The sequence below is a fragment of the Colius striatus genome, chromosome 10, assembly GCF_028858725.1.
Source record: "Colius striatus isolate bColStr4 chromosome 10, bColStr4.1.hap1, whole genome shotgun sequence".
Lineage (NCBI taxonomy): Eukaryota > Metazoa > Chordata > Aves > Coliiformes > Coliidae > Colius > Colius striatus.
In genome coordinates this window covers 8,210,946-8,224,528 of record NC_084768.1, presented here as the reverse complement: position 1 = coordinate 8,224,528, position 13,583 = coordinate 8,210,946, and the positions used below count along the sequence as shown (strand labels likewise).

The 13,583-nt window shown below is 40.8% G+C and overlaps 1 protein-coding gene across 5 annotated transcripts in view; it reads right to left on the bottom strand.

Moving 5' to 3' along the window:
- PATJ (PATJ crumbs cell polarity complex component) overlaps positions 1 to 13,583 on the bottom strand; it is a 157,516-nt gene that overhangs the window by 26,868 nt on the left and 117,065 nt on the right. For all 5 annotated transcript variants that reach the window (XM_062003244.1, XM_062003242.1, XM_062003241.1 and 2 more), the window contains exons 32-34: positions 8,124 to 8,195; positions 7,489 to 7,606; positions 6,752 to 6,885 (exon numbers count right to left, since the gene is read on the bottom strand). In XM_062003244.1, the coding sequence (XP_061859228.1) occupies positions 6,752 to 6,885; positions 7,489 to 7,606; positions 8,124 to 8,195 (324 nt within the window). The remainder of the gene's footprint in view (positions 1 to 6,751; positions 6,886 to 7,488; positions 7,607 to 8,123; positions 8,196 to 13,583) is intronic.

The following is a 13,583-nucleotide window of genomic DNA, read 5'->3' as shown; positions in this document are numbered from 1 at the left end:
TACATGGGGAAAAGATGCTTGCCTCCCAGAACAGACACTTACTTCTCATATCTCAGTTTGGTCTCTAGTGAAGTGAAGGAATCTTACCACCATCCATAAGTAAGTATTCGGTATCAGAAATGAAGCTCTCTACATGGATTAGAGTACCTTGCTGATGAAGGAAAAAAGTAAGCTACATATAAAGCAACATTCAGGAAGAGATGTTTTCTGATTGAAGTTGTGTTTTCCTAAGGTAATACTACATATTTCCAACTAATTTCCTCCTACATGCTATACTAAATGTTATACTAAATTAGCATTTCTTAAAGATAATACAGCTACAAAGGTTTTTGCTGACTGCAGGATTACAGATTTATCTCTTTCCCAGGGCAAGTACAATATCATTAGTTATTTTCTTTTCCACTTGTATAATATTTGGTCTGTAGCAGTAAAATTGTCATTTCATTTTTACAGGCTGGCTCGCAAATAAAATAGAAATCAACTATTTGCATGGTGTGCTTTGCTGAAGAATTAGCCCCATATAAGAATCTCTCAGTAGTTAAAATAAATCCATCTGGTGGTTACTTGTAGGCAGAGGAAATTACAACCGTTGTTATGCTGCCATCTCTGATCCTCACTGCAGATCTAAATGGAATCTAAAAGATAATGATTCACAGCAACAAAAGCTGGAGGTCAACTCCAAGTAAATCACTTGACTTCTTAGAGGGGTTTATCTAATGCATCGTGCTGCCTATACATCCTTCTAACACTCAAATATTTTGCAGTTGCTAGCATTCACAAACCATTAACAGGCACCCAAAATCCTAAGCCAAACACTACTGTAATAAAACAGGCTATATAACGTAAAAATGTATTACCGTGTTAATGTAGAAATGCTTTACATTGCATGACACTGAAAAACTTCTCCAGTCAAGGTCAAAACAAAAGGTCTGTTTCCCATTTAAGAACAAGCCCGTGCAAGAGATGGTGTTCACTTGCCAGCTTTCATAAAAAAGATTAATCCACAACATCAATATGAATATAATTTTTCATACTAAAATACAGATTTATTTTAAGGAAGTGGATAATATTTGTATTACATTTTATAGGCCCCTATAGTTACATCTGGTCCTTATTTATTTAAATTTTATTCAGCTTGCATAATATTTTTGCTTACAGTTATGTTCTCTAAGATCAGAAAAGCTCAAACCTGAAAATTCAATGGCACTATTCATTAACATTCCTTCGTTCTGCAGTCATAGACATTTGCAAGCTCTCCTTTGATTCTGAAATAATAAAACTAAGGTAATAAGATGTTTAGTGTAAAAATATATGACTTAAGTCAGAATGATAGAAAGAGCTATGTTTCTACGAATCACATGCCAAAGCAAACCGATGTTTTTTCTGAAAGTATACATGCTCGTTTTAGAGGGAATAATAAAACACAGAACTGCATGTTAAAATGTTAACTCTCTCATTCTCATTATTTTATTAAAGGAAGAAAAAATATGAAAATGTACAGTATACAGGTTGTAAAGAATGCATGAGAACCTGAATGCATATGACATAGGAAGCCAAAAGCTGGTGGTTTCAACCAGCAGCGAGCAAGATACTCCTGAAGTCCATTCTGACGTGTCCTACTGGCTTTTGTATATTGTCAACTTAAATTTTATAGTTGATTTACACTTCTGGAAGACACCAGCTTCTTCAAGCAAGGCACTGCTACACAAGCTTGCCGTACTAAAGCTAAACCCTTGCCAAAGATCCATCAAATACATGATCTGCAGAACTTAAGACTCTAATTCCCACTTGTGATAACTCATGTACAGAGCAGTTTGGGTTTTTTTCCTGTTGTCATAAGCTAACGTCCTTCTGGAATTATGATGAATCCACCAACTTCATTTTAACGTTACCCAACCACGAGTCAAAGCAATTCCTCACAATTTCAAGCTAACTGCATTTACCACTCTGTCATTAAATTGCCTCCTGGTTTATAAATGTGTGTGATGATTAAGAAGTGATTGCATTTTTTTCTTTCCCAACCACAAACTTTTCCTCTACAATACCCAAGCCACAATTAAAGCCTTAGGCCTTTTATTACCATTTTTCATTCCATTGTTCCATTTGTCGTGTGATAGAATTAACAGCAACAGTATCTATAGCCCATATATTGCTGGAACTCTCCTGAGGCCAATATCTTGCTTTTCATTTGTAGTTACAAGGTAGGCATATTCCACTAAAACGGTTTTAGTCTAAGCTCCACCTGATGACTGCCTTCAGAGTTGCTCAGACTTCATCTGTCTAGCACTGATGAAGTTATTTTTGCCTGAATCTAAATATAACTGATGCGGGAGAGAGGAAAAGAAAGCTCAACCAAGGGAGAACTTGTTTGTTCACTAACACAAAAGTCATACCAGTCCTCATGTTTAGGTAGGTCCCTAAACATGAAGCAGAGATATCAGAATTGGCTTTGGTATTGCTCTTGGCAGTGTGGAGATCCTAGCAGGGTAATTAGCCCTTGCAGCTCCAGGGGCAAACATTGGGTCTTGAACAGCTGCAATTTAAAGTCACAGTTTTCTTGATTATTCCCTTGCCCTTCCTTAACAGATGGGGTTTATGCAAGGCATGACTCACCTGGTCTGACAGAATGAATCTAAATATTCTTCTGTCAAACTGCATACCCACCACCACAAAGCTCCCCTTCCTCTGTTGCACGCCAGAAAGCCTTCTGGGCTAACCAAAGTGATTAGAAAAGCTTTTTCCTTTCCAACTCTGGCATTACCAGCTCTTACACCAACTAGTGTTAGCTCAATGCAGGCATATTCTGTTGCTTTTTGGAGTATTCTAAAGCGCTCTGATTCCCTGGCTTTGTGCACCACTTTACCTTACAGATTGAGTACTTCAAAGTTTGTCAATTCCCTCCAAAATGCTTTTTCTTACATTCAGCTGAGAGAAGAAGTAAAACAAAAATTTCTTTACCAAATCCCAAGGAGGCAACCCAGTATAAAAATTCTGCACAAGAGGCTTGTTGTCACTTTCAATACAAAAAGACACAGGATAAAGCATGCTTCTTTTCTTCCTTTCATGTAAGGTTCAGATAATGACTGCCTCCAGCTACTCCACCTCCAAAGAGCCCCTAGGTTACTGCTCCTGCAATCTCTTTTATCATAGTAGGTGCCTCTTCAGTATTTAACTGTGATTTCAAGGCCCAGCTTTCTCCTCCCCTCCCAGGCCTTTCTAACTCTGCCTGAGGGGAATGTCTCTGTACCAGCCTCCACCAGCCTTGAAGCTGCTGAATCCCCTCTGGCATGTCTGTGCGTCTTAATCACCCAGGCAGCAAATGCCGAGTCAATAACTATGAGTAATCAACTCAACCATTACTAAATTATTCAGCTGGAAGCAAAACAGTGCTCCCACCTACTAGGAGACTGTATCTTAGACCAATGCTTTTTCCATGTGCTACCAAGAAACAAAATGCCTGTGAGTTGTCGATCCTGTTTTATAGAACGTGGCTCACTGCAAGTTGCTAACTGGACAAGGCACCACAGCAGTCACCCACTCTGGGGCAATAACAGAGCTTGGATTACTTCACCCCACATACCATCTGGAGAAGGATCAGGACACCTTTTTTTAAAACAATTCCTTGATACCTAATTCTCAGACGATTTAAAAACAAACCTTTCAGGCAAAATGGTTTCAGAGGAAAAAGACAATTACTTGAAACTACATTGCTTGCCTTGGAACAACTTGTGCAGAATGCAATGAATCAAAAGAAAAATAACTAAGGAACATTTCCTAAATTTATGGTGAACAACTGGACTACTCGGTGCTGCCAGCCCTGGATCCTGCAAGGCTGGTTCTTCCTCCTTTCCCACGCGGTCACAGCCTTGGGCCAGCTGGCCGTGTCAATGCTGGCTTGATGATGTGAGTGTCCGAGTGTGAAAGCGGAACTCCATGTCTAGCTAAGAGTCTTAGCTTGTCCAGGCTCGGGACTGGCAGCCCCAGCATTTGTCCCACCAGCCCTGAGCCACAGCACAGGCCCAGAGCCGCGGCTCTGCCCCATCCATGGATCCCAAGTGTCCCACAGCAGCTGCCGGGTGACAGTGACACCCCTGGCAGCTTTATTAGCGGTGGTGAAGCTGATAAACATTTCTATCCAATTCAGCGCTCAGGGAGACGAGAGGGCAGGATGATGTCCTGGGGAGCAGAGTTAGAGCCTTAAACCTCACTTTGAGATGTTTCTGAAAATACTTTAAAAGAAAAAAAGAAACCCTACTCTGAGGTTACTTTTACAAGTTTGATTGGAATACAACCAAAAGAAAGAAAATCTTCTCACAAATTGAAAGCCCTGTACTTCAGCCAGCTCTGCTCTGGAGTTTAATTGCTTTAAAGCAGAGGCCATGTGTTGTATTGTCTCAGGGGTATATGGGAAGGTGAAATGAAAGACAGGGAAGAAAAAAATGAAAATAAAACCCAACCCTTAGGATAAAATGAAATAGGAATGCTTAAGGGCTAGAGCAGATCAACAATATCAAGACAACTCTCAAGGACAATCCTTTCTTCCCCAAAACTTTTCTACAAGCATATCTTTCCAGCTGACTCTCTCCTGCTCCCCTAAGCACACAGCCAGAATCCTTGCTTACAATACATGACACTTGAAAGGTTTTAAGTTTAATGGAATGGTCGTCTTCTCACCAAAAAACATTTCACAGGGGTTAAGACATCACTTTCCACACTCCTGAACAAATTAACTTCCCTGCTCACAGGTTGTATATTTCAAGTCTCTACTTGGTGATTTCTGATGAAATTCCTAAGGTTATGACTTTAAAGTTATACTCTGTATTTCATCTTGAAGCCGTGTGAATTTATTATTCAAAAAGCTGGGATTGCACATCATGTGTTTAAGAAAGATCCAGAATATTCTGAAGTAAGTATTCCCATCACCTGGGGTCAGTAGTTCAAAGTAGGCAGAGCAATGATGATCCTACCTCCTAAACATACAACCCTGGCTGTTTGCTTTGAGGAGATGGGTTTGCACACACTGTTTTGGATAAGCAAGTTACAGGGAATCCCAGAGAGGGTGTCTGCACATGGTAAACAATCAGAATGGATTGTGCTCTCAAAAAAGCAACTTGTTTCCTATGAAACAACACTGTTTGCCTTTGAATAAGCAGGTTCAGAAACAGGAAAAGAAACAGGGCATCATTTTCATAGGTCCTGTATGCGAAGCTCAGAAACGCAGAAAGTTGGACCTCTCTCCCTTCATTCATTTCATTTACTGCAATCAAGTGCACAGATTTTTAAAATCAATTCCTAGGAGGATACTTTAATGAATAAACTAATGAAGGTATAATATCTAACCAAAACCATTTACTCAGTTTAAAGAATAAAATCCTTTGCATTTTCCTCATCTGTTCTGTAAAGGAGACGTTTCTAATTTTCATATATTTTATATCAAGGTCTCAGGAAAGACATACTAGGTTGTGTCTGACAGACTGTCATGTATGATTTCCAAATTCTACTTAAATGAAAAAGCAGAGAGATGGCTAACACTGAACAACTTGTTTGAATTTACTCAACACTGAGGAGCTTGACAAAAAAGGGACTGGGTAAAAAATAGCACATGACTGGACAGAGGAAAAACCACACAGGCTCATTTGAGCCTTCACCATAACTCAGAAGTACCTCTGTGTGAAACAGAGCAATTCTTCCACACTCTACATAATTGGAGACTTGGATAAATGGGGCCCAAAGCTGAGCCTTTTCCAATTCCAGCTTTAATACTGTAAAAGATATGGCCCACGTTTTGCAAAGTACAACTTTCTTTTTCCTTTCCCCTACCTTGTGTTTCTTTCCTTTTTTTTCCCTCTTGCTCTGGAAAGGGATTACTACATTGCAACTGTCTGTAGCTGCTGCCACACACATCAATTCATTGCTTAATGTCCCACCACCACGATATTTTCAGGAAGAACTGCATGTAACAGAGCAGCTCTTTTGCCTGAAGTGTCTCTGCAGCAGGGGATTCAGGTGAATCCAGTAAGGACACCTCTGCAGCAGACTTGTTTACTGAAAAAGACTGAATCTGACATTTAAAAAACCAACCTGACATTCTGTTATACTGCAACACAGCGTCTCTTGGATGGAAAATGGAGAGATAACAGCAACAGCAGAGGCAGAGAAGGGTTTAGCATAACCAACTTGCTGAGTTTACACTGGGACTAATATATTTTAATTTAGCTGAAGAGATTTTCTATTTTTTTTTTTAAATAAACAGCATAGCCAAGAGCAAGATTACACAAAAAGACACAGAAAACAATAAAAGCTTTACCTTTGCTCAGCAAGGGCTTTTGCTGGCAGGGAGATAAATTGCAGTTTGTTTAAGCAGCTACTAAGCATTTATGCTCTCAAGACAGAAATGTTAACCTTGCTGAAGTAGCTCTGCCTCTGTGACATTAACTTTCTAATCCCAACCATTTGGGTAACTTACCTGCTTGAAACTCTTAATTCACAATGGTGAAAAAAACCCAACATATATTTGTAAACTCTGACCATAGCGGAAAGCACTACTGAAACATAAACCTTCTGATTTAAACAAGAACAGAAAACAACTGATCTGATACAGATTATCAACTCATTATGGAAGATTTTAGTTACTGGTTTCTCCACCCTGTATCAAACAATTCATTAGACGAATGGCATCATTAGTTTCCATGTTTTCTTTGTCTCCTATTCTTTAATAGCGACAGTAAACATTAGTTTAACAGAAACTCACCAGTGGAGTGTCTTTCCCTCCGACGATGCTGAGTCCTAGGCCTGACCGACCCTTAGATATCTCGATAGTCATCTCCTGCCCTGGAACAATAGGGCATGTTGCTGGATCCACAGGCAATGGAGTTGGAAAGATGCCTAAGGACATGAAAAGGTAAAGAAATAAGTCACACTACGCAATGTGGAAACAAAAGCCATCAAAGGAATCGTATGAAAGCAACTAATTAAGCTCTTATATTTTGCTCTTCACCTTTACCAACCTAAATTGAACTAAAAGACTACTCTGAGTCACTTCTGAAGTCTCTAAATCAGAACGACTCAAGTTCTGGGAGTAAATGTTTTTAGAGTAAGTGCCTGGGAGGACATGTAGTTCAGTGATAACCTCTACAAGTCCGATCATAATGGCAAGGTGTATTCATTCAGAACAGACAAGGCCATTGTTGGCACCATGGAATGGGACAGGATGTCCCAGATTGCCTCTCCTGTTGTAATTAAAAAGAGAAACAATGTCTTTGTACAGAAAAGTCAAAAAAATAAGTAAAGACCTGTTGAAACTCTCAAAAACTATAAAAATGAAAGAAAAATACACACTTCATAAAATACCTTAAAATAGGTTATTGGATAGTCAAAGAAAAATAACACAGCAAAAACCATCTAGAAAGAAAGAAGAAAAAAAATCCATCCTGGAGTGTACTTAGTAAATGCACACTATATTGGTGAAGAAAAATAACTGGTTCATACTACGGCTGGTGACTTCTGCCTCTGGAGAGAGATAAGCAGGTGCTGGCACAAGAGGTATCTCCTGTAAGCTGACTGGTACTTTTGTTGAAGATCTGGATTGTTTGATCTGGTTGAGGACCTAAAAGCAAAGCAGAAGTAAAAGAGATCAGTTATCAATTACAGAAAGGCACGTTACATGGACGTTATCATCAGCTGTTGATTACCATATCTTACTAAACCCACTAAGCCAACAGAAGGGAAATGAGTAAGAGGAGATGAACTGGAAACATCCTCTTCCTAAATAAATGACCCAAAATCAGGATCACTGGATAACTGTGCTCCCAGAAACGCTCATCAAGGATGTAGTGGCAGGACTTCAGCCTTCTCAGTTGTGTCTGATGTGAAATAACAGGTGTGGGGTTTTTGGGGGCTGGCTTTTCTCATTTATTTTACTTTGCTGTTTTCAAGAATATCCTTCTCATTAGCCTATGTGACTCCTTCCACATACTCAAAAAGAAGAAAGTATTTTTAAAGTTTCCATCATGAAAGTTATTTTGCCTCCCCACTTAACCCTTCCTTCCCATAAATCACTCAATCTTCAACTAGATTAAGACCACAGAACCATCCTCCTTACTGGATAACATGAACACACGTACATTTTCTGGGAGCTGCTCCTCCCGTTCCTGCTGATCTGCCACCACTGGTTTGTCAGCTTTAAACTTTACACCCTAAAAAGCACAAAACCAAACAAGTGAGGTGTATAAAAAAATCTCATTAGCTTAAATAAAATATCCTACAAAACTCAAACTGATTATTCTAGGCAACTGCAGTGATATTTCTTCATATAAGTACATTTGTAGCATAACACAAAGCTGAAGCTCAGAACTTGAAAGAGGAAAAGCTAGTATGAACACAGTGTATGAGGACAGGCTGAGGGAATTGAGGTTGTTCAGCTTGGAGAAGGCTCCAGGGAGACCTTTCAGCAGCCTGCCAGTCCCTAAAGGGGCTGATAAGAAAGCAGGAGAGGGACTTTCTGCAGGAGGGACTTTTTGCAATGGCATGTAGTGATAGGACAAGGGGGAATGGGTCCAAATGGGAAGAGGGGAGATTTAGATGAGATGTTTGGAAGAAGTTCCTCCTTGTGAGGGCACTGAGGCCCTGGCACAGGCTGCCCAGAGAGGCTGTGGCTGCCTCATCCCTAGAAGCGTCCAAGGGCAGGTTGGATGTGGCTTGGAGCAGGCTGGGCTGGTGGAAGGTGTACGGTATGCCCATGGTAAGGAAGTTGGAATGAGATGATCTTTAAGATCTCTTCCAACTCAAAGCATTCTATGTATACAGGGAATATCAAGAATTACTAAAAGCACACCCAACAGTTTTGATAACATACAACATAAGGAAGGGATGTTTTAAGAGGAGGTGATCACACATGGTCTGTATCATTCCTGTGCAGTATGAAGCTATAAAGGAGAAAGTGCATCCTCTGGGGTAACGGGGACAGCGATTCCCGTGCTGTGTGGAAATGTGCAGGTATCTGTGTGCTGAGCCTCTAGCACACAGATGGTTCTACAGACCCTTTGGTGTCTACAGCATTAAGGTGTTCTCTCCTTCCTCTTCCCTTCTCCAGTAGTTCTCAGCAGCACTGAGCATGCTGCTGGCACTTAAAGTAACTGCTTAAAATACACCATCCAGGTGCATCATAAATATCTCCAACAATGCCACTTTAATCACAGCCTCTGCCTGTACCCTCATTTCTTTCCACATCCTTGTGATACACTGAAAATACTTTTTTTCTCTCCTACTTCTACAACAGCCTTCAGACAGTTCCAGTGTCCTGCCCTTGTTAGCTCTTAGCCAAACTCAGGCCACTTTGATCACAGTATTAGTTAGTTACCTTACACCATGATAAAAAGACCTGGTCAATGGCCTAGTTTTCAGCAGAGCCCAGCACTGACTTCAAAAGACAGCAGAGATATTCTGCAGCTCAAAAGAATTTCTAATTAAGATGACAATCCACAGATTTTTTAAAAAATCACTATGTAAATCAAATTTGAGGTAACCAAGCTTGAAAATACTGGCCTTGTTTCCTGGAGTTTTATTCTATTAAATCATGCCAAGCCCCACAGGCTTTTTTTTTCTTTCCTTGCTTTTTCCTTTTCTGCATTTTTCTCCAAGCTTGCTGTAACTATACAACTGTAACTATTATCCAAATAGATAACAGGAAAAAAGATAAAGTGGTGATCTCATTGTATTATTAGAGATGTCAGGAAATGGGAAGACTGCTCCGTCATTTTATGAGAGACTGTTTCAGTGAGCAATGAAATATTACTTCACGCTTCCCTTTTTCATTCTGATATGTGACTAAAATCTTGGAACATCTTGCACACCAAGTGAGCACCAAACACCACTTTAAAATCTACCTAATCTTCTCCATTCAACTCAGACCATGCTAGAGGTACCTGAACAAAATAAAAACATTTTCAGCACTGAATGGTACCCTCAGCATTTCTCATGAGCCTGTGACCCAACTGGTGTAATCTAATTCAATTCCCTCGATGAACCCAAAAGCATTTTTACAAAGCCTTCTCCTCTTTGTCAATGTTTCAAGGACCTGTTTTCTGTTGGTGATAAAGACATACTTTTGTTCCAAGATAATTTTTATTAAGGAAAATGAATCCATTTTCACGTTCCAAGCATCAGTTTAATTATCCCACCGACAGGACACTGAATTATGCACATGATTTGCCAGGACACTGATGACGAAAGGTGCTTCAGAGCACGCACAACCACTGCTCAAGCCATTTTCACCTTTGTAAAGTTAAAAGTTTTGACAACATCTCAAAGCCCCATATAAAAATTCTTTTTCAATGACAACCTTATGGAAAGCAAGATAGCTCCAGTCCTCAGAAAACCACGACCTTCCATCAGGCCACCTTAAACTGTGTGCTAATCAGCACACAGACTTTGCCTCACACTTCCACTGGCTCCAGTTCACAAATGAAGTTGTTTTCCTTCCCCCCTCTTATCACCCAAGCTTACAATGATGTCCATTATATAACTTTATACTTTTTAAAGTGATGAAGTGACAACAAAAAGTGTCTTGGGAGAGACTGACACATTTATCAGCAACAAGTGAACGGAGAATGGTGTGAGGTTTGCAATTTATTTTATTACAGCCGTCACTTGGTGAGATGTCCTGCCCATGCTCTGAGCTCTGCATACTTGTCAAAGATCTATGCTGATATGCACAATGTTTTTTATCAGTGAACTTGATCTTACTTCTTGAATTTTACATTCCTTACTTCTCCTGCCATACGAATTCAATAACAATGATGAAGCAGTGTTAGGCTCTAGTAGCAACCACCATGCAATGAAAAACAAGGCACTGTTTTCTTTTGTCTCAACAGTCACTAGAAGACTGCAAGATAAATTTCTTTTCCTCAGAATAACGAGCTGTCTCCTTGCTGCACTGTAGCACTGAAGCCTTACTGCCAATGTGACTACAAATCTACTTCTTCCTGCTCAAACGGGACTGATCACAACCAGCAGCATTTACAAAGATAAGATACACCTGGAAATATCTGCCATGTAGTTTTAAAACCCTGACTGAAAGAAAACTCTGAGATTATGAAATTTGCCTTCATCACTATTTTGCATCCATTTATGCCTTTAAACCAAGGGCTGGCCCAATTGAAAGTATTATGGAATAAGCAGTTGGATCAACAGGCATGCAAATACTTTCCTAAATCCACCTCCTAGTCCTGAACTTTTCAGTATCTATTCAGCTAATGCAAAACCCAGTGAGACACCTCCAAGCAAATGTGCAGTGAATGCAGGCAGGGCTAGGCAGTAGGCAGGGCTAGGCAGCAGAAGTGACACGCTCACTGCTTTCTGGTTTCACCAGTGACGCGGGACTTGCTTTTCCTCTGTGCCACAGCGGGGCTAATAACACTGGCCTGCTGAAAAAAGCATTTTGAATTCCAAAGATAAAAAGGAAATTGTAGGAGCCAGTTGCTGCAACATGAACAATTCAAGTGGAAAGATGACATAACTTGGGACAGACAGTGGGAAAAACCCTCTAGGTTCTCCTTGCCTAAAGACTCCCAACAAATCCATGCCTTGGATTTGCCTCTTACCTTTCTATCATTGCCCTGTTCTGGGCAACTATTAGAATCATAGAATGGTAGGGGTTGGAAGGGACCTTTAGAGATCAACTAGTCCACCCCCCCTGGCAGAAGCAGGTTCACCTAGATCAGGTCACATAGGAACATGTCCAGGTGGGTCTTGAAGACCTCCAAGGAAGGAGACTCCACAACCCCTCTGGGCAGCCTGTGCCAGGGCTCCCTCACCTCACAGTGAAATAGTTTTTTCTTATGTTTAAATGAAAATTTCTGTGTTCCAGCTTCATCTAGCCCAGAACTGGACACAGTACTCCTGATGAGGCCTCACCAGGACAGAGTAGAGTGGGAGAAGAACCTCCCTTGACCTGCTGGCCACACTCTTCTTGATGCCCCCCAGGCTGCCACTGGCCTTCTTGGCCACGAGGGCACGTTGCTGGCTCATGTTTAGTTTATTATCAATCAGGACTCCCAGGTCTCTCTCTGCAGAGCTGCTCTCCAGCAGGTCAATCCCCAGCCTGTATTGGTGCATGAGGTTGTTCCTTCCCAGATGCAGGACTCTGCACTTGTCCTTGTAGAACCTCATGAGGTTCCTCTCTGCCCAACTCTCAATCCAGTTGAGATCCCGCTGAATGGCATTAATGCTTTATCTTTTTCCTTTCTTTACCTTTCAGTTTCAAATATTGTAACCTCTGTCATTTGGCTTAACATTTCTCTTCTTTATTGTGTCATGTTTGAAAAGAAGCTGCCGATATATTCTGGATTCTCTGTTGTTCCAGAACCTTCTCCCCTCCACAGCTATCTTGGATTGCTGGAATTCTTTTTTTCCCCATTAAATTCACGTCTCCTCTAGTATCTTTCAAAAAGCTGCACAGCACAACATCCTGCACCAAAAGTTCCTTTTTTGTACAATACATTTTATACATTTTTATCCACTTCAGCCTTGGTGCAATTTTTCATATTATCGCCTAATGGCTCGAAAGTCAAATTGAGCAAGAAAAGCAACAAACCCAGGTGAATTACACCTGTGAATACAGACAATATAATTTTGATTCATTTCTATTCCAGAACATCAAAGAAGGATTCTGCACAAGGCTACCAAATACAAATAATCTCATTTTTGTTGTAATCCATTAGGAACACAAACCAATTCATTTTACATGGGTAGTTACCTCTGATGCCTGAATAGCACATAACCCTTCCTAACTGTTGGAGTTCATTGACTCATTAATTAAATACACTAGCTATTGAACATTATGCATATTCGAGTCATATTTGCAAATCCCAGGACAATCTTAGTACAGGACATGATGGAGCAGGAAGAATAGAATCATAGAATGGTAGGGGTTGGAAGGGACCTTTAGAGATCATCCAGTCCAACTACCCTGTAGAAGCAAGTCCCACCTACATCAGGTCACATAGGAACATGTCCAGGCGGGTCTTGAAGGCCTCCAAGGAAGGAGCTTCCACAATCCCTCTGGGCAGCCTGTGCCAGGGCTCCCTCACCTCACACTGAAAGAGTTTTTTCTTATGTTTAAGTGGAACTTTTTGTGTTCCAGCTTCACCCCATCATCCCTTGTCCTGTCGCTAGTTACTATAGAAAAAAGGGACGTGCCAACCTCCTGACACCCACCATTTACATATTTGTAAATGTTAGTAAGATCCCCCCTCAGTCTCCTCTTCTCCAGACTAAACAGCCCCAGTTCCTGCAGCCTTTCCTCGTGTGAAAGATGTTCCAGTCCCCTGATCATCTTGGTGGCCCTGCGCTGGACTCTCTCCAGCACTTCCCTGTCCCTCTTGAGCTGAGGACATTGAAAAGAAGACATTGAAAGAACCAATAATGCAGTAATATTAAGTTTCCTTAGCTGAGGACAGCACACACACACTGTGCATGCACAGCCATTCTCACCACTGCACTCCTTGAGAAAGGAGTTAGGTTGTTGGACAAAAAGGCTGTCTCAGCAAAAGTTATGTACCTCTAGGTTAGTCACTCTTCAGCAT